This window comes from Hypanus sabinus, chromosome 3, assembly GCF_030144855.1.
Source record: "Hypanus sabinus isolate sHypSab1 chromosome 3, sHypSab1.hap1, whole genome shotgun sequence".
NCBI classification, from domain to species: Eukaryota; Metazoa; Chordata; class Chondrichthyes; order Myliobatiformes; family Dasyatidae; genus Hypanus; species Hypanus sabinus.
The window spans coordinates 112,914,573-112,941,043 of NC_082708.1; the positions used below are offsets into that span (position 1 = coordinate 112,914,573).

A 26,471-nucleotide genomic window follows, 5' to 3' on the forward strand; every position below is an offset into this window, starting at 1 on the left:
ACAGGCTTTGAGACCTTTGTCATTTGGTCAGGGTGGGGGGAGTGGGTGAAATGAGGTCTAATGTCCTAATGAAATGATTCTTTTTACACCAAAGCAGGTGGTGGAGGTCGGGAGCAGGTTTTAAATCAATCAGAAAGATAAAGATAGAACAGATAAAATTGACCACATCAGTCAGTAGAAAAATACCAAAAAAAAAAACCTTCAAATTATGAGAACAAGGGAAAGGAAATACAAGTTTGATTACATTGAAAATATGTTTTAATTTATAACAAATACTTTTAGTGATTATGTCAAAACTAGAATGTTAACCATTTTCTTCTTAGGCAGTGTTTGCAGGTTCCAGTTCTATGGGTCATTGTCAGGATCGAGCATTCCATCCCCACAGAAAGTGTAAGGTGCTGAACATGGCAGGTGGGTATAACTAGGAGATGGTGCACCTCTTCTATCATTTACATTGGATTCTTTGTGGCCCCAATAAATGGATTTGACACTTACATTTGCATTCCAAATTCCTCTTGTGCATCTTGGGCATTCAAGGGCCAGGGAGTATTCAAACTACTCGGCACATCAGACAGTTCTTGTGGAGCGAGAAGGGTCACTTACAGAAAACAATAACTCTGTCTCTTTTCACCATGACCTGAACATCTTCCAGTAAATTGTTTTTATTTTTGATTCCCAGCATTTGTGGCCTTTGGTTTTCAATGTGGATTGAGAATTTTCATTGTCCTCCTTACTAGTTTCATATTAATTTGTAAAACAAAGAAACAATTGTGGTCTTGAAGGTTGAATTGTTGAATAATGAAACAGAGAATTTATTCATTTCATCTTTTGTGCCTGTGCCATCTCTCTAAAAGAGCACATCTCTAAATGTTCTACTCTTTTCCTGCGGTAGCTTCAAATGTTTATCTAATGTGTTTCTGAAAGCCACCCTTAAATAAGTTCCCATCAATCATTCAGATGCTGTATTCTAGTTCATATAAACTTGCTGGGTGGCAATCAAGAAAAACACGTTACTTCTGATTCTTGTTTCTTTCACCCTTAATTGTATTGTCTGCTTACCAATTATTTTGTCACTGCCACTGGAAACATGCTAACAATATGCTGAAGATCTCTCTAAATCTCTTAACTTATAGTGTTCTATAAAGAGCAAACTAATTTTTGTTAGATTCTTCACATTAACTGAAGTCCCTCATTTCTGACACCGTCCAAGAACATTTAATTTGTATTTATTCCACTAAGGTTCTGAAATTTCCTGAAATGTATCATCTAGAGTCGGCAGCAATCGGGGCCAATGAGCATTTTATGAAGATTCAACCCTGTTTCCTTGCTGTGAGGTATAAAACTCATGCTGAAAGTTTGGCAGACACCAGTTCCACCTAACTGAAGTTTGGAAGTTAGTTCAGATTCTGTTCAGCGCAAACAAATGTGTACATTCTATCCCTATGCTTATAACACCCCCCTCAACTTACCTCCAAGCACCTTCAAAATTTGTATATTTACTCCTTGCCTCATGCTTTCTCTGATCTACAATTTATATTTAAATCACTTTCTCACCAAAATGAAGCACTTCACTGCTATAAAGTAGCTTGCTTTTTTGTAACTGGTTTATTACTATTCTCCTCCTTGTCTACTGTATGCTTTGAGATTATTATTATTATCTGCAAACTTCAAAATGATGCTTCATACATCAAAGACAAAGACGTTAATAACTTTCTGATAAAGCAGTGATCACAACATCAGCCCCGAGAGGACACACTTCACATTCTTCACTTGTCTGAAAGAAAGCTACCCACCGCTCATGTCTTTTATCTGCCTTGAGTCAGTTTTGTATGTACAGAGCTTGTACCCCACTATTCCCATGATATTTACCTTATCCATAAGTCCATAATGAGATAACTTATCACTTGACTTTTGAAAGTCTACCTATACCATATTAACTACATTGCCTTCATCCAATTTCTCCATTCTTGATTCAGAATTTATCTGATTTGTATGTTCCCAATAGTAAAGATTCTGTAACTGAAACATGTTATGCTCTTTGTCCTTGAAAAAGGTACAAGTATGTGGATGAAGATATTGTGCTCTTCCATTCTGACACAATGATTACTGTTGTTTACACAGGCAATCAGATTTCAATAAACAGAATAATCTTATCCAAGTTTTATTTGAATGCTGTGGAGAGCAAATAAGAGAGATAGTTTTTCCCATTTTCTCAAGAATATGGTTGGCCCTCATTAATGATCAGGATAAATAAATATTTGTGAAATTCTGACTGGACTCCACAATGGCTGTCCGAACACTTCTCAAAATGGATCAATACATATAAGTGGAGGCTGTTATAAGAGCTGCTGCAGAGTGCACCTACAACAAAGTGAAATGAGATACATGGAGAAGGTTGTTGGAAAGTACAACCTACCACCTATTGCAGACACATTCCATGTTTTGGTTGGTAAACAGGAATAGACTGATTGGACAATATTTACCAATCTTCCACATTGTTGGGTAGTTGCCAGCTTTGTTTTGCTATACTGGGGCAGTTTGGCTACAGTGTTATGACAGGGACCTCAGTCAGAAGTCAAGTTTGATCATCTATTTAGCACTCAGGCTGAACAGCTTTGCAATTGCTTCAATGTTATCTTAGGAAAGATGCTGTCTTGAAGCTGAACTAATTAATAGCTTAGTACCATTCTCAACTTAATGTAACAGACTACTGTGGTCTGTTGTTTAAGGTCAAATAACTTTCTTTATTGCAATGTAAATTTATGTTTCAGATTTGCTAGGTCATCACATCACCTAACAGCTTTGGCTGTTGCTGCTTCAAACGTGACCCTTCTGCATTGTAAATAAAGCAGTCCTGGTGCTCTGTGGATTGGGACAGGGTTTTTCTAGCAAAGGTGAACTTGGTAAGTGAGAAACCTTCAAAAATGAAAGTTTGAGGGTACAAAGCTTGTATGTGCCTGTCAGAATAAAGGGGAAGGATAACAGGTTTAGGGAACCTTGGTTTTCGAGACATATTGAGGCCCTGGTTAAGAAAAAGAAAGGAGCTGCACAGTGGGTATAGACACATAGGAACAAATGAGGTACTTGGGAAGTAGAAGAAATGCAAGTGAACACTTAGGATGGAAATCAGGAGGACTAAAAAAAAAGACTTGAGATTGCTTTAACAGACAAGGTCAAGAAGAATCCTAAATTATTCTACAGATATATTAAGAGCAGAAGGATCGCAAGGAACAAAACTGGTCCTCTAGAAGATTGGAATGGTAATCTAAACATGGAGTCAAAAGAGATGGAGAGATCTTAAAAAGGATTTTTGCATTTGCACTTACTTGAGGGATGCATGTAGAATCAACAGGCAAAGTAGCAGCAAGGTCATGGACCCGATGCAGATGAAGAGGAGGAGATGTTTGCCATCTTGAGGCAAATTAGGATGGACAAATCCCCGGGTCTGACAAGGTGTTCTGTCAGACCCTGTGGGAAGCAAGTGCAAAATCTGCAGGGGCCCTAACAGAGATATTTAAATCATTCTTAGTATCAGGTGAGGTGCCGGAGGATTGGAGGATTGCTAATGTTGCTCCAGTGTTTAAGAAAGGTTGTAGAATAAGCCAGGAAATTATAGGCTGGTGAGCCTGACATCAATCATGATAAAGTTAATGGAAAGTATTCTAAAAGACCAATATAAGTATTTGGATAGACAGGGACTGGCTAGAGATAGTCAACATGGCTTTGTGTGTGGTTAGTTGTCCCTAACTAATTTGAGCTGGAATCTCAACTATATTGAGTTCAAGGATGACTGACGACTCCTGCCACACTGCTACAGTTTGACCACTGGTGCCAAACTGTATCAGCTGCATGGAGGGGGTAAGCCTGCTGCATGGGAAATAGCTTACTCTTCATTTCATGCTGCCCTGACTTTGACAGCTAGGTCGCAACATCCCTGGTCAACCTCAACCCTCAGAGGGCCATCCAATTTACAATTTTATAAAGGAACAATTACAGTGAATTGGGAGTGAAGTCAGTGTTCAAGTCATCTCTTGTACCTGTAGGTATCTCCCTCAATAAGTGACCCTCTTTTGAACCACATCCCTATAGTTTTCCATCTTAATTGGCTGATAGAGTAGTACCTCATTCCTCGAATTTCCCTACATGTGACCCAGCAAAACTTTTGATTCTTTCAATGGCACCGCAGGACTTTACTGCCTGCAGCAATGCTCGAGGCCCTGTTTTCCACCTCTTCCTTCAGAAGATGCCTATTTCTTTGTTATGATTTAACACCATGCAAAATGCTGACTGGCAGTCAATCAGTCAAACCAAATACTTAATTTTGTTATTTTCCAGACCGGTCTTGAAATATTCAAGGCACCAATGCTTTCTGAAAACTGCCCTTTAAATTTGCAGCCATGCCAGGACAATGTTCCCAGGTTACAGAGTGGCATTCAGCAGATAATATGAAAAGGAGTCAACCCTATAGCTGAAAGAAAAATCTAAATGTTGTGGGTAGTTTGGCACAAGTCCCATCTCAGCATGGCATCACTGGTAGAAACTTCAAGGACAACTTTCTCTCTGAAGGAGTAAATATTCTAATGTTTACTTCTTTCAGCTTTACTCTGCTCCTGTTTAGTTAATAAAAAGAATCAACTACAATGATACAATTTGACCGCATATAAAAGTTTCAATTCAGCAGATATCTATCATCTTTTAGAAGGAACTTCCATGAGTCATCACTCCAATCTAGTTCTTCTAAAACACCTGAAATCCAGTTGCTGCTAAACAATATATTTCTGGATAAAAATCTCAGAAATACAACCTTCAGAAAGCATTTGTGAATGTAGTGTAACTAAACATTATGTCAGTTAATCAAGTACATTTGAAACCAAACCCACTTCTGAATTTTAAAAGTTACTCCCCCCCAGATTATTATTTAGATTGGCATAATTTTCCTTCATGCCTTCTTTTATTTTCTTCAGCATCACTTTCTTCATGGCTTTGTACTACTTTGCTGTGATTTCATATTTGTATTTTTCTAGGAGTCACTTTTATTTCCTTTATATCTGCCTATGATTGACGTCTCTTCATTATTGAACGTCTGTTCAATCTTTCTATTTAAGAAAAAAGAAACCTGTGAGGTTTTTTCAGTTGACAAACGTCCTTTGGGAAGGAAATCTGCCACCTTTATCCGGGCTGCCCTACATTCTGTTCCAGCTACTGTATATCCCTCTTGATTGCCTCTGGCAAACCAAACAATTAGTGTCAGAATCATGCAGCATGGAAATGGGCCCTTTGGCCCATCTGATTTATTCTGGCCATGTTTCTCATCTAAACTAGTCCAATTGGTCAGTATCACTCTAAGTCTTTCCTATCCATGTAGATGTCCAAGTACCTTTTAAATATTGCTAATGTAGTGTAGCTGCCTAAAGCACTTCCATGGGCAGCTCATTCTATATCCTGACCACACACTGTATGAAAATGTTAACTCCTTGGGACCTATTAAATCTCTTCCCTCTCACCTTAAACTGTTTGCTGTGTTACTAAAGAATTAAAACTGGAAAAGACACCCAGTCTTGACCAAATTCAGGCATGACTAACTTACTCCCAATTCAGCTAATCTTGCGATGTTTTCTGGTTGGTGTCTAACTTGACGGAGCATTTAGTCAAGCAACAGGATTAGACCTTAGAGATAACATGTCAGAATCCTCCATCACATTTCCTAAGTATACCTTATCCTACTATAGAAGGCAGTTGTAGCATACAGGTGAAAGGCTCTCTTCTTGCTGCTGCCATCAGATAGAAGGTACATGAGTGCCAGGACTCACACCATCAGGTTTAAGAACAGCAACTGCCCATCAACCATCGGGTTCTTGAACACAAAGGGATAACTACACTCACTTGCCCCATCATTGAGATATTCCCGCAACCAATGATCTCACTTTTAAGGACTCTCATCTCAATATTTCATGTTCTCTTTATTCTTTGCTGTTTATCTATATTTGCATTTGCACAGACTGTTGCCTTTTCTGCACTCTGGTTGATCTTTCATTGACCCAGTTATAGTTAGTATTCCATAGATTTGCCCACAAGAAAATCGGTCTCAAGGTTGTCTATGCTGACAGATACATACTTTAAAAAGGCATCTAGTACTTTCCCAGTGTATATGACGTACAAATTCTTCTCGGGTTTCAAGCTGGATACGGGTGTTGATTTTAACCAATGTTTCGATGACAAACTCCACCAACTTCATCAGGGTTGCTGCCTAAGCATGTCTAGTCGAGTACAGTATACTCAACTCCAATCGTCCATCCCTCCTGATGGGTTAGTCCCAAACCAATCAGGTTTCCGCTGACTCACCTGATTTAAAATCATATTCCAGTTCTTACTTACAGCAAGACACTTGTCTTGCTTAAAATTCTTATTCCCCAGTCTTACTTGAATGACTTTCTTCACCAGGCAGTCCCAAAAACTATTGGCACAGCACAGTAGTTTTGTGCTGTCAAAGTCAATCCTGTGGTCATTGCGTATGTATTGTTCTGCTGCCATCGATTTCCCCAGATAACCCAAACAGATTCACCCCCTATGCTCCTTGATGAGAGTTTCCACCGGGCACCCTGTCTGGCCGATATAGGCTGCTGTGTATTCACAGCGAATCCTGTAAAGGCCAGCCGTACTCAGTCAATTTTGATGTAGTGTCCCTGTTCAGAAAAGTTACCATTAAGGACAGTTTGGTCCTTTTGTAGTCAAGGTTTGACAAGAGTACCAGAGACCTTTTTGAACACATCCTTCCATCAAAGTATTTCCTCAATAAGGGGAGCAACAATGAACAAATGGACGGAGTGGTCAAGGGATCACCCTTGTCACCAGTTATTGCTAATTTCCACATGAAGGGCTTTGGGGGATGGCACTGAGCTCATCACTCTCACACTCCAATATATCAGTGACAGTTTCGTAGAGTGGCCTCATGGACTCCAGACACTCCAACAGTTCCACGACCATCTGAGCAGTGTACATCCAAACATTCAATTTACGATGGAAATGGAGAAGAATGGTTGCCCCCCTCCACCCCCCGTTCCTGGGCATTCTACTACAGTGGAAACCGGATGGTAGCCCTGGGAATGGTGTCAATTGCAAGCCCACTCACATGGACTTATAACTGAAAATAATAGTTATCATCATACCTCCAATGTAGAATGGTTCTTTCTACTTCGATTAACTGTGCAAAAATTATTTTGGCCCCAGAGAGACTCTACAAGGAAGTAAAGATGATTAGACATGATATTCCTACAAAATGACTACAAGGCCAAGGAAATCGATTGGGCCCATAAAAGGACCGACGGAAAAAGCAGGAAACCTGACAACGAGGAGGTAACCTCTCTCTACCACCTGAGTATTTTTGACATCAAGGAAGCATATAATTAAGTGCGGCATTGAAAAACCCCACTGAAACTGACATCAATGGGAATCAAGAGAAAACCATTCTAAGAATTAGAATCCTACTTCACATAAAGGGAATTGTTCAAGACCAGCTCAAGAAAATCATGACACTAACCTAATGTTGTGATGAGAGGCTAGATCTCATGCTGCAAGTGATGTACTTTCTGATACCTGAAGGTTCTTTCTATCACTTGGAATTGCAGTTCACATCGCACTGCTGATGGGCTTTCATGACCACTCAAACTCCAGAGCATCCAGAACTAGGTAGCCATTTGATTGACACCTTAAACATTCATTGTCTCCACTAGCAATACAGAGTGGCTACCATGCATGTCATCTGCAACATACATGGCAATCCTTCACCTAGGCTACCCTGACAATATTCCCAGGCCCATGATCTCTAACAGAATGAAGAATAGCTGCAAGTTCAGGAAAGCACTAACATTACAAGTTCTTCTCCAACTCATATACCATCCTAATTTGGAAGTAAACCATTGATTTAGCATGGTCTATGGACTAAGTCCCAATAGCTCAGTCTGTATACCTTCACCAGAAAGACTAACGCTGCTCAAGAAAACAGCTCACCAGAATCCTCGCAAGAAAATAAGGGTGGGTAATTAATGCTGGGCCAACTAGTGACATTCATTTATTCAATGGATGAGGCATTGCATTTTGGGAGACAAATCAGGTAGGACACTGAGGAGTACAGTAGAACAAAGGAATCTGGGAATACAAATCCATAATTCCTTGAAAGTGGCATCACAGATAGGATCGTAAAGAGAGTTTCTGGAATGTTGATCTTCATAAATCAAAGTATTGAGAACAGGAATGTTATGCTGAAGTTGTTTATTAATTTGGTGATGTCCAATTTGGAACATTGTGAGCAATTCTAGTCACCTACCTACCCTGGAAAGATGTACATAAGTTTGAAACAGTGCAGAGAAAATTTACAAGGAGGTTGTCGGGACTTGAAGACCAGAGTTAAAGGAGAAGGTTGAATAAGTTCAGACTTTATCAGATCTCCCATCATTCTCCTATGCTGTTGGGAGTAGAAGTAAACAAAATGATGAGGGGTATAACAGGCTTTTTTCCACTGAGCTTGGGTGATAGGTTAAAGGTGAACGGTGAAATATTTTAAAGGGAAAATGAGGGAGAAACTTCTTCACTCAGAGAATGCTGAGTGCATATAATGAGCTGCTAATGGAAGTGGTAGATATGGGTTCAATTTCAACATTTTAGAGAAATATGGACAGATACATGGATGGGAGGGGCATGGAGGGCTATGGTCTGGATGCAGGTTGATAGGGACCAGGCAACATAATAATTTGGCATGGACTAGACAGGCTGAAAGCCCTGTTTATGTGCTGTACTATTCTTTGGTTCCACGAATAAGTAAAATGCAGCAGAGCAAATGAGGTTTCTAAATCCATGTTGTTGCATTCAAGGGTGGTGTAGCTGAAAATGGAAAACGGATTATGATCCTTAGTGATCCGGGTCTCTGACTCATTCTGAATTATCAACATGTTCAGATTACCAGAAGTGCGCAGCAAAACTAGGACAAAGATTTTGTCACAGACCATGAGAGATTGATGGTTTATAAGCTTATGAAAAAGATTCCCAAGTGAGGTAAAATTAAATATGTTGCATTTGTCTCTGTAAAAAGAGAAAGTAATTAAGCAGCATATTTTATGATTGAAAGCAAACTGTAATATTGATTAATCACAGGTTATAGCAAAATTATCAATAAAATCAGTCTATAACCAATGAATTGAGTGTGCATTTTGATATAATGACAATGGGCACTGTATGGATTCATGTCCCTTCCTCTTTTTGGTGTGAACACCATAGATGTGAGGTAGGAGTCTTTCAGAGACCTGGATCAGCAGAGTTTCGTGACAGGGTGCTTATGAAGCAGAAAACACAGATAAATTCTGCAACAATGACATGACAGGACCCGTACAGTGTGGCAGCAGCTTGTGGTTACTCTGGGAGATGAACGCTGCAGCACTGAGGCCCATGTGAGCAGATCAGTGCAGCAGATGAGAAAAGCTGACAAGCAGCTTCTGTCTTAATCTTATCTCTAAATCCCTGGGACCTCATTTTACTAAATCATTACTTTCAACTGTGATTGTCAGGCAGTCTCCGTGGTTATGTTTTTATAATGTCGTTATATCTCAAGAGATGGTGATTGTCCCAATAAGCCTTAAAAATCCTTTCCATTTGTTGGCCACAAACCAGGCTGGGATCCACTGGGACGTTTCAGTGGAACACCAGCTCGACAGGAAAGTTCATTAAATTACTCAGTTTTATCTTTCACCGTATATGCGTGTTGTGCACCTGATGTTGCTAGGTGATTCCTCCCAGGTCTGAATCTCTCTTTTGAATCCTAATTCCTGTGGGAATATAGTTCTGCCAGTTCTGGTAGCAACTTCAGTACCTCCCAGTAATATAAATCTAACACTAGACTGCTATCACAGGTGACTTAAATTTTGCCAGCAACAAATTCCTACCAACTTGTATGGCATTTGTAGACTAGCTTTCAGCACAGCCATCAAGGCTGATTTTTGACAACTGTCACAGCCATGGTAACTATAGAATTAAGTCGATTATAGACCTGCCTGTTTGATTCTACACATTGCTTACGAAGTGAAACTTTGTGTTAAGTTAAAAGATGTACAATTTTTTTTCAGGATTACTGAGTTCAGTACACTGTTTATTTGTACCACTGTACATAACTTGAAATGGGAAGGATGCATTAAACAATAAATACTGGGAAGACATGTACATCTTTTTGATGATCCCAACACATTATACAACAAAGGGGAGCACAAAACTTCAAGACACATTAAAATTAAAATTGGTTGGAATTTAACTTAACAGAATGAAACAGACAGGCAGACAGACAAACATACTTTATTGATCCCGAGGGAAATTGGGTTTCATTACAGCCGCACCAACCAAGAATAGTGAAGAAATATAGCAATATAATACCATAAATAATTAAATAATAATAAGTTAATCATGCCAAGTGGAAATAAGTCCAGGACCAGCCTATTGGCTTAGGTGTCTGACACTCTGAGGGAGGAGTTGTAAATTTTGATGGCCACAGGTAGGAATGACTTCCTATAACGCTTGGATTTACATCTCGGTGGAATGAGTCTCTGGCTGAATGTACTCCTGTGCCTAACCAGTACATTATGGAGTGGATGGGAGACATTGTCCAAGATGGCATGCAACTTGGACAGCATCCTCTTTTTAGACACCACCGTCAGAGAGTCCAGTCAACTGAAGACTGTGAATAAATAGAAAGGATTGAGGATAGAGTTTATGTGGATAATGCGGATAAGTGAACTTCCATTAAACTAGAGCAGCAATGCATTTGTTAAATTTCTACATAAGGGACCCAGTGGTCTTGCCTAACAATCCAAAGTTATGATTTTAAATCAGACAATGGCAGTTTTGGGACTTAAGTAATCTGGAATTTTAAAGTAAAACTACTCTGCATAATGATGATCATATAGCAATAGATTGTCAATAAACATCTATTTGATTAAGTACTGTTCTGCGTGGCTGGAAACTTGCCTTCATTATGTGGTCTGGCCAGTATCTATGTCCAGAGTGTCAACAATATGGTTGTGAAGTGTTCTCTGAAATAACCAAGTAAGCCACTCAACTATATCAAACCATACAGGAAAAGGATTAAAGTAGGTGGGCTACAAATATTGACACCGCGATTGAATTCAGACACAGAAAAGTTGTTTAAAGGTCTGGTGGTTTTGCAAAATTCTCTGGGGACTGAATTAAAAGTGGGAAAGCAGTCTCTTAACTAACTCATCTACAGATTGAGAGAGTCAAACAGACGGCATCACACATTACAGATAATGTATCTGTCTCCTCCACCACAATCCCTGAACACATCTAGTCCCACTGCTGCACAGGTTAATAAGGTGGTAAAGATATCAAATGGCATGCTTGCCATTATTAGTCAAGGTATTGAATTCAACAGTCAAGAGGCCATGCTGCAATTTTATAAAACTCTGGGAAGGCATTTCTCGAGAGTTGGATTTGGTTCAGGTTGCTCCATTATCCAATTATAAGAAGGATGTAGAGGCTTTGGGGAAGGTACAGAAGAGATTTACCAGGATGCCTCCTGAATTAGAAGGCACGTCCTCAAAGGAGACTCTGGCAAAACTTAGGGAGCTTTTCTCTGGAGTGGCAGAAGCTGAGAGAGCCGATATTGGTTTACAGCATTGTGAGAAGCATAACAATGGCAGCCAGTATACAGTTCCCGAGTCAAAATGTCTACAACCTGAGGGCAGACATGTAAAGTGAAAGGGCTAAGTTCAAAGGTGACGTGTAGGGTAAGGTTTTGTTGAACACGGAGTGTTGGGTGCCTGGAATGCAAGGACAGATGTGATAGTAGAGGCAGAAACAGCCAAGTCCAACAGGAGTGAAACTAGCCATATGGTTATGGAGCCTCCAACAACCTCCTGGGGTAGTTAGGGGTGGGGTGGTATGGTCCTTATTAATCAGAAGCTCAACTAAACCAGCACAAGATATGGCTACAAGAACTGTTCAGAGGCTGAGTACCTTTGACAATTGTCTTATTTCAAGTATTTACAAAAGAAATCAATTAGAATGTCGAGACAGCTTTGTCAATTCTAGAAATGTTTGAGTTCAGTTTGCTTATTTTGATTTCAACAATGCCCATATGAGGAACGAGTATAAATGAATACATCCAGTACCTTATGTCGTAACCGCACTAAAGGCAGGTAGTGTTTTGGACCAAATCCTTCTTTAGTTGGCACCCCATCAGTGCTCAAGTAGAAAACACAAAGTAATAAAAGTGTTGACCACCAGTCTGGCATCATTGTTGGTCTTCGCCTGAATGCTAGAAGGGAATAAATATCAGGAGTTTATTCATTCGTCATGAATTATTATTAAAATCAGATATGAAGTTACTGACTATTTTTATATTAGTAGCAACATAATTATCATAGACTTTGCGAAGTAATGATCGATATCTATTTAATTTTCCTATTTTAATTGCATATTAATTTAACCATTGAGCATATCAGTTGTTTAATTTGTTCATGCTTTCTTCAATACACATGGTAATTCTGAATTCACTGCTGAAATATATTGTAATTGTAATAACGCTTGCAGCTGTGATTATAAACATCATCTTAGCCTGAATACATGTTGTTCCATTTTTTTTTAACATAAGTTATTCAATTGCAGGAAATGAAGCTACCAAGTTCTTATTTCAGTCAGGACGCCTGGGACAATTATCCTCAAGGAAGCTATCTTCTGCCTGACTGGTAAACCCCCAGGCAACATCAGGGCCAACCAACTGTCAATCCCACAGAAATGTATTCACAGCAAGTGAAGCCAGGCTGAACAAACCATCAAACTAAAGCAAACAAACATGAATTGGACATTCAAAAATATTCAAGAACTGTTGAAGTTTAAGTGTATTATATAAAATAATGTTTTAAAATGTTTTTTTAGGAATAAAACACTTAAAACACTTGAAAACACTTACTAAATTAAGTAGTGTAATTAAATTATTATTTATTAATATATTATGAACACTTATTAAATACAGTGGATTATGGTTAACTGGGGCAAACTGGGACCAGCACGTATTGGCCCTATAAAGCAGCAGCCCCAATTAGATGAAGTTCCATGGAAATAGTTAAGATGATATAAAGAAGAGCAATTATCATTCAGATGAGTGACAAATTTTGTATTCAGATGAGTAACATGTTTTTAAATGACATTCAGAAAGAACAGAACACTAGTAGTACTACCACAGTGTTATAAAACTGTGTGTTGGTTCCTAAAATTTATTGACGGAGGAATTCATCCAGTGAACTCTGCCCTGTTTTTCTTTGATTGACTATAAATGAACAAATTCAGTGCAGACACTTTGTGCTGATCCAGTATATGATGTATTGCTTTCTTTGAACATGATAGTGTTGCATGTTTGCAGCCAAGGGAACCGTTCAGCGTGGCATGATAAAAAATAGCCTGTTTCCTTACCGTTGTAGATATCATCCACAAAAAATTTTTGAAGCAAGTCGGTGAGTTTTGTAGATTCCCATGTTCCAGCGCTTACAGCATCAGCACTATCTTTCTCACAGTGTGCTTTCTTGAATGTAATATGGTGCCAAAATTTCCATCTAGACAACCAATCATCCATTGCTTTAAAATTTTCGTGACCATCTTCTTAGCTAGCTCATCTGTCATGTTTCTTTTTTAACCCTGGTCCACTGACAAGCACATCTCATCCAGTTACAATGGGAAACCATTGATTGAGGGCCTCTTCAATATTTGGACCTTTACCTTCGTGCTTTCATTTTTGGGATGGGCCCTGATGTTCCTCACATAATGCCCATTCTTCTCTTTGTTTATCATGCCTACGTATCATGTGTGCAGTTGCAGATTTCAGCACTCCACTTTTCTCTGCCAGTTGATAATGAGTGGTGTTAGGCAGATGGCTTTTCATTTGGTCCAGTAGGGTAATTTGTTAGTAGTGTCAACTGTTTTCATGGCCTCTTGACAAGGGTGTGAAATTTTTTAAATCAAAATTTAAAAGATATACAAAATTATTAAATCCACTGCTTTTTGAATCGACATCCATCAGCCCAATGGATTGCATAACACAAGAACACAACAGACTATTTAAAAACTGTTCACTCTAAGCATGATGTTGAATCTGAAGGCCACCTAAGTGCATGTGGCTGACAGTAGTTAGAAAATGTTTGGCAACAGTTTCCTGTTCTAATTAAGTGGCATTGTGTCCCAAATAAACAAAGGGAATCCTGACTATTTTCTTGATTAGTTTTTGTTCTGTACGAGTTGCCCCAAATAAGCGGCTGCCCTGATTAACCAGTTGCCCAATTACAGGATTCACGGTACATAAAAAAAAACGATGCTCCAAAACCTTCCGCACACGGACTTGAAATGAATGAAGTCACTGTAAACCTAGCCTTGCGCAAGCCACCATGCAACTGGCACCTAAAACTGCTTCTGAATAGATGGTGGCATCTCATCCTCGGACCACTGCTGTGCTTTAAGTGAAACTACTCAAAGACTGAAATCTCTAGCTGGAGTACCAGAACATAGCTCCAGTAACAATGATAGAACGAAAAATCTATTTCCAAATCAGCCTGGTACATTCCTTGGTGATGGCCTTCTCATGATCCTACTGACTTTGTCCTTTATGATAGATTTGGAAGACAATCCGAGTACTGAGGTAAGTAACTGCAGGGGTCCATGGAGCCCTCAGTTAACGGTAAGGCTCCATGGCATTAAAAAGTTTGGAAGTCTATGGTGTAGATGACAGAACCTGCAGCTGCTGTCTGCCGGTAGTAGACAGAATTAATATTCAGCGCATGTAATGAAGTAGCTTCCTTCGGTTTGGATGGTGCTGAGCTTCTTGATATTGTTGGGATTTCATTCAACTTGGCAAGTGGGAAGTTTTCCACTACACTGGTGAATTGTGCTGTTTAAATGCTGGAACGTCTTTAGGATCTGAATAAGTGAGAAACTCACCATGGCATTCCCAACTGTACATCTTTGGAGGAAGTAAGACTGATGAAGGCAATAAAGTCGATACTGTCTTTTTCTGGAGTACCCAACCATTGTTTTAATGCCATGGACCAGTACTATCAAGCAAGGGGTCCATGGATCCCATTGGGAATCCCTGGTCTATACGCACTTTTGAAAGGCATTTGACAAGGTCCTGCCTGGTAGGTTGGTTTAAGGAAGTTTAGACACATGGGATCCAAGGTGAGTTGACTAATTGGCTTGGTGATAATGGTGATGATGGAAGAATACAGTTCTGATTGGAAGTCCCTGTCTAGTAGTGTAGGGCAGGGATCGGAGCTGGGATCTTTGTTGTTTTGGATATATATTCAGTACTTGATATGTATGTAGAAGGTGTAATTAGCAAGTATGTAGATGACACAGAAGCTGATGGTGTTGAGGATAGTGAGGAGGGCTGACAGGACATACATAGCTCAAAAAGAAAGTTAGGTGGAGTATTGACAGATGGAATTCAATCCCAACAAGTGCCAAGCGGTGCACTTCGTGAAGTGAAGTGGGGGTAGGACATAGGTAGAAAATGATAGAGCACTAGGAAATGCAAAAGGCCCTTGAGGTTCAAGACCTAGCTCCTTGAGAATGACAACACACTTATACAAGGTAGTGAATAAGACATATGAACTGCTTGCCTTCAAAGATCAGGGCATAGATTGTGAAAGCTGCAAGTTTTTTTTGGAACTTTATGAACACTAGTTAGAGCACATTTGGAGAGTGTTGTGTACAGTTCTGGTTGCCACGAGAAAGATGTGATTATGCTCCAGAGGGTGCAAAACAGTTTCACCAGAAGTTGCCTGGATCAGAGGATTTTAGTTATGCAGTGACTGGACAGGCTGGACTTGTGTTCCCTGGAATGACGGGGGCTGATGGGTGACCTGATAGAGGTATATAAAATTACAAGAGGCTTAGGTAGTCAAGATCATTTTCCCACAGTAGTACTTAGTCCCTGTTATGCTGCTGGCATTTAGGCAGCAATGAAGGTCCTTCATCTCTTCCGTAACAGTTATTTTTTGACCAGTCAGGGTTGTTAGCCCTGAGCGGAACCCCTGAATCTGGAGGAGCAGTGTACACTCTTACTCGGACCTCTACCCTTTGGCCTGTTTAGCACTGGCGACACTAGCAAGAGCCAAAGCACAAGACCCTGACTCTAACCTGTATAGCTCTCCGGGTCACTGAGGCTTCCCACAGTAAGAGTTATCAAAAACAAGCGAACATAAGATTCTACTCTAATCTGGGATGAAGGAGTTTTAAAAGGAGTCAGAGAGGAAAGAGACAGAGAACGATTAATATCCGGGACACACTGCCAGAGCAAATGGTGAAATCGTATATGATCGCTACATTTAAGTGACATATAGACAGGCATTTTAGCAGCCAAGGCATGGAAGGGTAATATGTGAGGAGAGTGGAACTGTAGACATGCAAATGGTGAGCTGAAGGGATCACTTTGGTGCTATACAACTCTATAACTCTGTGTCAGCTTATATCCATTTATTGTCAATGTCATTCTGCACACAAGCTTAGACTGCTTATTTTCTGGGTCAGACTGGATATTGTGCAATCAGCACTGAACATCCCTATTTCTCACCCTAGGACAGAAGCAAGGTAATTCATGAAACAGCTGAACTCCAGCAACAGGGCCTTGGGGTGAAGGTGAAGGATATCGAACAACTGCAGCAACCACTGTTCGGGCCAGGACTGTACCTTGTGAGGATTGCATTCTGACTTCATCTTTACCAGGGATCTCTGATGTCTCAATCTATCAAATGCTGCCTCAGTGGAAAGGACAACAGCTCTCTTCAGCCCTGGAATTCACATTATTTGCCCACAAAGACCATGATGCGGTTCGAAGCTGAGTGGTCCTGGTGAAACTCAGGTCATCATATGTGGAAAATTATCGATAAATGCATAATAATCGCATTGTTGAGGCCATTTTCCAACATCTTAATGATCATTCATAAGAGATTGTATTTTCAATAATTTACCAATAAGAGTTCATATTTTGTTACATTTGCCCACTCAATTTCCTGGCAGATCTCCATCACATTCCATTCCATCACATTTTTGACCAAAATCTATAATTTCTCAATTCATTAGTCTTTCTTTATTCTGCTTCCCATCCAGTGGTGACTTACAATCGACAACCAACATACCCAGGAGGAAGAATCAGGAGCATATGAGGGGATCACAGAGAGAAGCTACAAAATCTACCCAGAGAGCACCAGGGTCAGGGTTGAACTCAAATCACTGCAGCTGTGTATCAGCTGCCCTAAGTTCTCTGCCTCTGTTCTATCCATCTTTTTGAAGATGGGATGCTCTTAGTCCCTCTTTTGCCTTCTATTAGTAGTTTAATTATTCATCACACTTCACAGCTGGATCTGGCAGGATTGCAGAGCTGATCTGCTACATAGCTTGTGGGTTCATGAGTCCTACTGTGTTTTGCAGCCACATTGTCCTGTAATGTAGTTTTGCCTGGATATCAACTTAATTTTAGTCATGCCTGCTGTTACTCCCAGCATGCTTTTCTGCACATCTCATTGAACTAGAGGTTGAGTCCCTTGCTTGATAGGAATGGTGGAGAGAGAGGAAAGGCTGGGCCCTGATGCTGCTGATTCTGATTGAGTAGTCGGCTGCTGAAGATGAGCCAAAGCATCTCACCAGCTGAGACTAGACTTTAAGTGATAATCGATTAGATTTCATTGCTTGGTTTGATCTGTAAGACAATGAGTTCTTGAGTCAATGTAGAAGATCCCAACGATGACTTACTTCTGACTGGGCACCAACTTGCAAGTAGAGACACACCAATACGTTTTCATTCACATGTACCTACTGGCAATGAAACAGGCCAAACACAAGGTTTGCAATGGAAGGAACAAACAAATAAGTAACTAATGAACAAATCATGCCTCGTAAGGCATGATTCTGTGTGAGAATGTTCCACAACTGATCTGAGGACAATTTTCCATAGATACACATTAACCATTTGGGATCAATGGAGGATTCGACCAGTTTAATTCTTATTGTATGTTAACACTGAATGACTTCCTGAGTTATTTCAGAAGGCAGTTAAGAACCAACCATATGGCTATTGGTCTTAAGTTGCACATGGGCCAAGAAAACAGATTTCCTCCCCCAAAGGACATTAGTTAACCAGATGGATTGTATGGAAATTTATTAGACTCCATGAGACATTCAATGAGAGAAGGCAGTTGGAAATATAACAGCTCTCAGCTGAACCAAATTTACACACTGTTCTGCAGGAATCCGGCATCAGCATACTCGCAGAGAGTTCAGATCTTTATACGGTGTAATCTCACAGTGATACCAGCAAGCATGGAATGAGGAAATACAAAACTGTCAACATAGAGTCGTAGAAAAGTACAGATCAGAAACAGGCCTTTTGGCCCATCTAGTCTGTGCCAAACCATTCAACCCACCTACTCCCATTGACCTGCACCAGGACTATAGCCCTCCATACCACTAACATCCATGTACCTAATAAACTTCACTTAAATGCAGAAATCAAGCTTGCATGTACCACTTGTGCTGACAGTTCATTCCACACTCTCACATCCCTCTGAGTAAAAATGTCTCCCCTCATGCTCCCTTTAAAGTGGAGATAGTAATAATTGATCTTTTACATAGATCACCACAAAAACTCAAAGAGAAATACAATGTCAGTGATCTCTCAATATTATTATACAGTCAATTTAAATTTCTACATCCATAGGCAGAAAAAAATCAAAAACTCAGGTCAGCACTTGCACCTGAATTACTGGTGTGCAGTTCTGAGCAAAAATCATCCATACTTTATTCACCATCATTGCTTACCAAGAAAGAAAATTCTCCTTAGTAGATTATGCATTCAGCTGGGTCTATGCTCCTATATTGAAGCTCTTAGCACCTGAACAATCTTAACTGAAATCCATATCTGAATACTGCAGGCATTCAAACTGAGGAAGATTGACATGAAGCTTGGTAGATGATGAAAGGGCGGAATTGTGGAGGGCGTCATATAAATTGGTAAGATTGGTGTCAAGATCCCCAGCATCAGGTAAAGGGGGTGGGGGAGTTCAAAATGGTAGAAGTATGAAAGCAAGACCATAAAAGGTTGTGTAGTTTGGAGTCAGAGGATAGAAGGAAAATTAGGGATGTTGCACAGGGTAGGCTTTGCAGTGAAGGGTGAGCAACAAGTTTGTTAAATTTTTCACTTATCTCCAGTTCTCCTGGACATATATTCTCCTCAATGCAGCTTGATACATGCATCTCTGAGATATTACCTGGTTTCTGTCCCTTTGCAACACTCCGAAATAAGTTCTGCATGAGAGAAAAGATCATTCTGGGCGTTTCTAAACGGAAGCGATGTCGGGAAACAAGAATGATTCACACCAGAAGACCCAGTCAAATTTCCTGATTGGACTCAGAAATATCTGTAAACATAACTTAATCTGCATGGTAGTGGTGGGGCGGGGGGGGGGGGGTGTGGGGGAAGTGGCATGTGATTAAATTTCTAGGTATTTTTTTTTTAATACTTACTATTGCTGCATGATACTCTGGTGAAGGGGAGAGGCCAACTATTATTCCACATATTTCCACAGGAACATTCGCTCATTAAGATGATCAGATACTTTGTCTTTTTCTGGATTGGTACAAAGATAGTAAACCAAGAATTTATTATTGTATTCACTCAGAGACATGAAATGAGAAATTTACCAAGCAATGGAGAAAACTCTTTCTCAGTTGTTATATTCAATCGGGAAAGTTCTCTTGAAATGCTGACTAGGAGATGTTGGTAGCTGCAGGAATATTTATAACTCTATATAGTCACAACTGAATGTAAAAATTACCTGTCAAAGATGATCAAAACCTCAACTTTAGACATTCTGTACACAAATAAAATAATCAGAGGGAGGAGTGGAATGACCATAAGACTGTAATAGCAGAATTAAGCCTATTCAACTTATCGAGTCTGCTCCGTCATTCCATCATGGTTGGCTTTCAATCTCCCTTAAGGTTTCAAAGATACATTTAATGTCGGAGAAATGCATACAATATACATCCTGAAACACTTTTTCTTCACAACCCCCTTCTACTGCCCTCTCTCTGTGTAACCTTTGATGTCCTTACTAATCAAGAAACTATCAGCCTCTGCTTTAAATACACTCAATGATTTGGCCTCTACAGTTGTCTGTGGCAATGAATTCTACAGATTAACCATCCTCCAGCTATAGACATTCCACCTCATCTCTGTCCTAAAGGGATGTCCCTCTATTCTGAGACTGTGCCCTTTAGTAAACTGCCCCACTATAGGGAATTTTCTTTCCACATCCACTCTATCTAGGCCTTTCAATATTCAATAGGTTTCAAAGAGAACACCCCTCCCATTCTTTTGCAGCCCAGACCCATCAAATGCTCCTCATATGTTACCCCTTTGATTCCTGGAATCATTCTCAAAAAGATACCAGCAATTAATGGAACTAAAGGTTAACATGTCCCATGGACTTGATGGCTTATATCCTATTGTCATACAACAGTGGCAATAAAGGTATTGATTGCATTGGGTGTGAATCTTCAACATTAAGTAGATCATAGAAGATCCCGGAGGACTAGGAAATGACAGAAGGAATTGAAACATTGCTGAATACTATATTCCAGTCCTCTGCCAGTGCTAAAATGCTGCAATGCATTATTAAAGAGGTATAAGAAGGAAATTTTTAAAAATGCAATGCAATCATGCAGAATCAATTCCATTCTACGAAAGGGAAATCATTTCTGACAAATTTATCAGGGCTGTTTGAGAATTTAACAAGCAGAGTGGAGAAAGGGAAATAAACCAATATAGTAAATTTGGCAAAGGGTGTATAATTAGTGGAATGGAGAAATTATCCCCTCTAGTAAAAAGAACAGGGAAGTAGGATGTAATTTAAATGGGAAAACCACAGAATTCTTATGTTTAAGCTGATCAGATGGTCATTATATGTAAAACAAAAAGTAACCATACAGGCTTAGACATTTTATGAAAAGTATTAGCATTTATTACAAAGGAGGTGGTGTATACAAAAAGAATGTTCTATTGTAACTGTTGATCAGAACATGTCAGCAATGCTACAAATAATGCTTGTCTTTTTTCACCAAAACAGATGCACTAGCTTTGTCAGGAGCTCAGGAAGATTCACTAAGTTGACATCTTGGATGGTAGGACTGACTAATTATAAACATGAGCGGGTTGAGAACTATACCGTAATCCGTTCTGTTTAGAAGAATGAGGGTTAATGTTATTGAAATATATAAAAGGTTATGTTAAGGCTTGACAAGGTCACAGAAACATACCCTTCAGACCATCATACACATGCCAATCATAAAGTACTCATCTATGCTAATCCCATTTACAAGGTGCTAAATATTTATAAAAGTAGGTGTTAAATATTAATAAAAGTAGCCTAGAGAAGACCAAGGTCAGAGAGGACTGGGCAAAACAGTGAGAAATGCTCTTTATTTATAGATTTCTGCATTTTGGATATGGACTTGGTCTATAGACTTTTTTTTTCCAGTCTTACACTTTTTTATACTCTGTTTTTCATCCGATCTTTCTCGTATTTGTGTGTGTGTGTAGCAGAGCAGGATTCAGGGGTTTATATGCCATGTTCTGTTCTTGTTTGTTTTCTCATGCAGGGAGGAGGGATTTGGGGGTTAATGATCGTGCTGTCACTCTTTTCTTTCTTGGTTTTGTAGCTAGCAAGAGGAGAATTTCAGAGTTGTGTACTGTACTTTGATAATAAATGAACCTTTGAACAGACCTGATAGCCTACTGTATCAATACTATCATGTATCTATGCTAATCCAGTTTAACAGCACTAGATGCTACTGTGCCTTCTGGAGTCTCAGGGAATCTATTGTTGACTGAAGGTTTTCTTGCTCTCTGATCTTTGATCCCAACATATTTCTCCAATTGTGTTCTATCTCCCTTTCCCCTTAACTGGTGACCACACTCTCTTTACTCCTCTTTCGATCTTCCCCTTACCCATTGAATCATCTACTCGTTATCAATTATATCTCTCTTCTAAAGAATTCAGCTTGGCTAGACAATGCTTAAAGCCATAGATTACAAAATAGCTTTAAAAGACAACAAAGAGAATCACCCAGATATATGTACTCAGATATTAGCAGTAAGCATTAAATAGTCATGGCACCAAATTGTATTCGGCCACAAAATCTTGCGTTCTTTGGAACCAGATTTTTGATGCAGATCACTTTGAGCATATTTCCCATATTCAACACCACCAACCTGATGATAAATTCCAATTCCCTACTCTATCTGTTTACCTCTCCTCGCCTGCTTATTACCCAGATCCCCTCCTCCTTCCCTTTCTCCTCTGGTCCACACCTCCTCCTCCACCCGATTCCTTTTTTCTCCAGCCGTTGACCTTTCCATCCACTTGGTTTCATCTCTCACCTTTTAGCTAGTCTCATTCCTCTCCACGCGTCTTTTTATTCTGGCATTTTCACCCTTTCCTTTCAATCCTGAAGGAGGGTCCTGGCCTGAAAAGTCGACTGTTACTCATTTCCATAGATGCTACCTGACCTGCTATGTCCCTCCAGTATTGTGTGTGTGTTGCTTTGGATTTTCAGCATCTGCAGACTTTCTCATGTTGATAGTTTCCAATATTTTTATATAAAGGATTATGCTATAAACCTAATTTTAAGAATTCATTCTGTTCTCGGAATCTTATTTTCCAGTATTCCTGAAATCCTAAGATTATAATAACCAGAAGTAACCATGCAGAAATGCAACATCTTTTGGTAGTTGAATCAATTGGATTAACATTACAAGTAAAAACGGTCTAAACTGACCAGGAGTGCAGATGGAAGGATTACTTTTATGCTTAACTGAGGTAATTTCCTGAGCAAACCGATGATTTGCTCTCAATCTGCTCTCCATATGTGTATCCACAAGAACCTACATTAACTGAGAAAATCAATTATCTGCCATATATCTGTTCTGCTAGAAACGACAGAAGATCTGTTTTCTTTGCTTCAATAATACTTTATGTATTTTGAGACCCTTATCTGATAACAGGGCAACACTGAAATTCTATCTGAACCACACACACACAGATATGGGGATGCCCTACCTGACCAATAAAACACTGACCTTGGAGCACCAACTCTATATATTAGAATCATGGAGTTATTTGTACTGAAATTTTACACGTAGGAGTCGGTCAATGAGAAAAATCAATACACCAGCATTTGGGAAAAGATGTTACACCCATAAGTGTTTCTGCATCAGACGAGTGTTTTGAAACCTTGTAGTGGTGTTGCATTTTTGACCTTATGGAATTGTCCCTGAAAATTTGCAGGTGTAACCTTTCAGATCTCCATACATGTTAAATCAAACAGCCCCAGGGTGATTTTATTTGCATACCTCCGGGAACCAGACTCAGGCCTCCAAAATTGGTCCTCATAATTCTTTTCAAAACTAATTCAAGAATATTCTTGCCATTGGGAAGGTCAGAAATCATTGTCTATCCTAAAATAACTTATAAAGTCAATTCAAAGGGGAGTTAAGACTTATCCTTTTAGTGAAGTTATAGAATACAACAAAGATAGGACTGTGTGATTTATTTTCCAAATGGATATGGCAATCAATGCAATTAATCAAATGGAAGCTGCATTTAAAACTACAAAACTGCCTTGTTTATCCTCAACTGGAATTAGAGTTCATTTTCTTCAAACCCGGTGATAATACTACTGTTATCAGTAGAAGGTTGTGAGAGTGTGGAATGGGCTGCCAGTGCAAGTGGTATATGGGATTTCACTTTCAACGTTTAAGAAATGTTGGATAGGTAAATGGATGGGAGGGATATGGAAGGCTATTGCAGGTCAATGGGACTAGACAGTTTGAATGGTTCAGCATGGACTAGAGGGGCCAAAATGTGCTTTCTTATGATGCTTTGACTCTGATCACAAGTGGCAATGAGTCAGCTTTTCTGAGAGAGAGAGAGATCATCTGGTTGAGTAGTGACACAGAAACATCTTGCTCATCATCAGTAAAAGAACTGCTCGTTGACTTCAGGAAGGGAAGGTAGGGTGAACATCCACAGTTCTACAATGAGGAAAATCATCAGTAGAGAGAAACAGCAGCTTTAAATTTCTTAGCATTAACGTCTTGATGACTTGTCCTAGGCCCAGCACATAAATGCAATCACAAGGAATGTGCCAGTGTTTTCACTTTCTTAGGATGTTAAGGAGGTCTGGCTTGTCATCAAGTACTCTAACACATTTCTACAGATGTACTGTTGAAAGTATCCTGACTAATGTCATGTGTCCAGGAATACAGGAAGTTGCAGAGAGCACAGAGTCTACCCAATGCATCATGGGCACATGCCTACCCTCCATTAATATATTTAGAGGAGCCAGAGTCTCATGAAGACAACATCCATCATCAAAGATCTCTACCATCCAGGCTATGCCAATGTTTCACAACTACCACCGGGAACTGGGTACAGAAGCCTGAAGACTCACAACACTAAATTTGTGTGACAAGTGTTAAATCTGCCCCTACACCTCCTCCCTCACTGCCATTCAGGGCCGAAAACAGTCATATAACAGTAGGGTAGATGGTATCCTTCAGCCTGGTAGTAGGTGCTATCGGGCTTTTGTGCCTTCTCCTCAATGGAAGAAGTGAAAGGTAGATGGGGTCTTTGACTGGGCTGGCTACTTTACTGAGGCAGCAAGAAATATAGACAGATTCAGTGGAGGGGGGCTGGTTTCTGGAATGAACTGGAACTGTGTCCACAGCTCTATAATTTCTTCAGGTCATGTGCTGCACTAATCCATTATGCATCCAGATAGGGTGTTTTCTATGGTGCATTGATAAAAGTTGGTAAGGGTCATTGGAGACAAGCCAAATTTCTTTAGCATCCTAAAGAAACTGAGGCATTGGTGAGCTAGCTTGGTTATGGCATCTACGTGGTTGGATCATCACTTCCAGGAACGAAGTTCTCAATTCTCTCAGGCAAGGTATCATTGGTGTAGACAGGAGCACATGAACCTGTGTTACTAATATCCCTTTCATCTTTTTTTCTGTTCTCTGAGTTAGTCGAGTTATGACTCACTACATTGGATAGAGATGAAGCAGAATCTGGCCACGCAGTAATAAGTAGAGTGAGGGGCTGGAGATGCAATTCTTGTGGAGCACCAATGTTTAGAATAGTTGTGAGAGATATTGCTGTCTATCCTCATTGATTGAGGTTTTATGATCATAAAATTGAGGATCCAGTTCCAAAGAATTACATCTTCTTCTATTCTGACAGATTAGAAATAATTTCAAGTGTGAGTTTTCTGTTGAATAATATCCTGCCTTTTATGGTTTGACCAATGCTGGAATTTAAAACTCAAGGACAACAAAATTGAAGCCACTGTCCGAAGTGTGATAAATAAAGGGAACTCACAATTGTGATAAAAATGAAATAAAATGAATAAGAATATCAATTAAAGTTGAAAATAATACAGCAAATTTGATTACAAAACAAATACCATAATTTTAATATGATGGACACAGCAAAATCAAATTGAGGATGCTTTGTATGCAAATTTTGAGTGTGAATGAAAACATTGAGCTAACTCAGGTTCAAATCAGTCTATCTCAGTCTCATTTTCTACAGTATTCCCTACAAATCCAAGTATGTTTGAGGTCTCCCTGCTGCACTGCAGGAGCAGTTTTAAGAAATCAAGTGGCCAATCCTAACACCCTGCCTTTGGATTTCCCTGAAGGCCTTTTGATAGCTCACTGCTGTCAAAGTCCTTTGCACAGTTTCTAATTATAGAATATACAAGGATTTCAATAACTGAATGTAAATAAATATTACAAAATAAATATACTTTAAAACAAGTCTTCAGGTTAACTAGAAAATTAATGCAAATAAACAGACCACGATCAATGATCAAAAGGAAAAGAGACAATATGGATATTTTATTTTTCCCAATGCTTCCACCGTTGTAGAATTAATTGCAAAAATAAAACACATTCTATAACAAACAATTGAACATTACAAGTGAAAGGAAAAGATAGTTTTTAAGTCATTAAATAGAAAAAGTTTAAAGAGTTGTTTGATGCCGCAGTGCTTGACAATGGTGAGAGGATTTGCATTTGAAGAAAGGGCATGTCTGATAAGCTTTGAAACAGTTTGAAGTCAGATACTGCTGTCTGCTTGTCCATCTGGAGCATAGCAAATGACATACCCTTCAGATACAGGAGAAATCTACTGTATGTTACCAACAATGAACTCCAACAGAAACTGTCAGCCATTATTGGTACGTAGTAGAGATTCTATTACAAGGAAATATCATACTGTGGAAGTATTAAATGGTCTTTGGAAGGAGAGGAGCATTAGTAGAAGAATGATTTGTATTTTCAGCAAATTCATTGTGCATCAGGATCT

The 26,471-nt window shown here is 39.4% G+C and overlaps 1 protein-coding gene across 1 annotated transcript in view; it reads right to left on the bottom strand.

The window, feature by feature from the left end:
• LOC132390929 (follistatin-related protein 5-like) overlaps positions 1 to 26,471 on the bottom strand; it is a 206,406-nt gene that overhangs the window by 159,700 nt on the left and 20,235 nt on the right. Inside the window, exon 2 of the mRNA XM_059963464.1 lies at positions 12,168 to 12,313. Coding sequence (XP_059819447.1) covers positions 12,168 to 12,293 — 126 coding nt within the window. The 5' untranslated portion in view covers positions 12,294 to 12,313. The remainder of the gene's footprint in view (positions 1 to 12,167; positions 12,314 to 26,471) is intronic.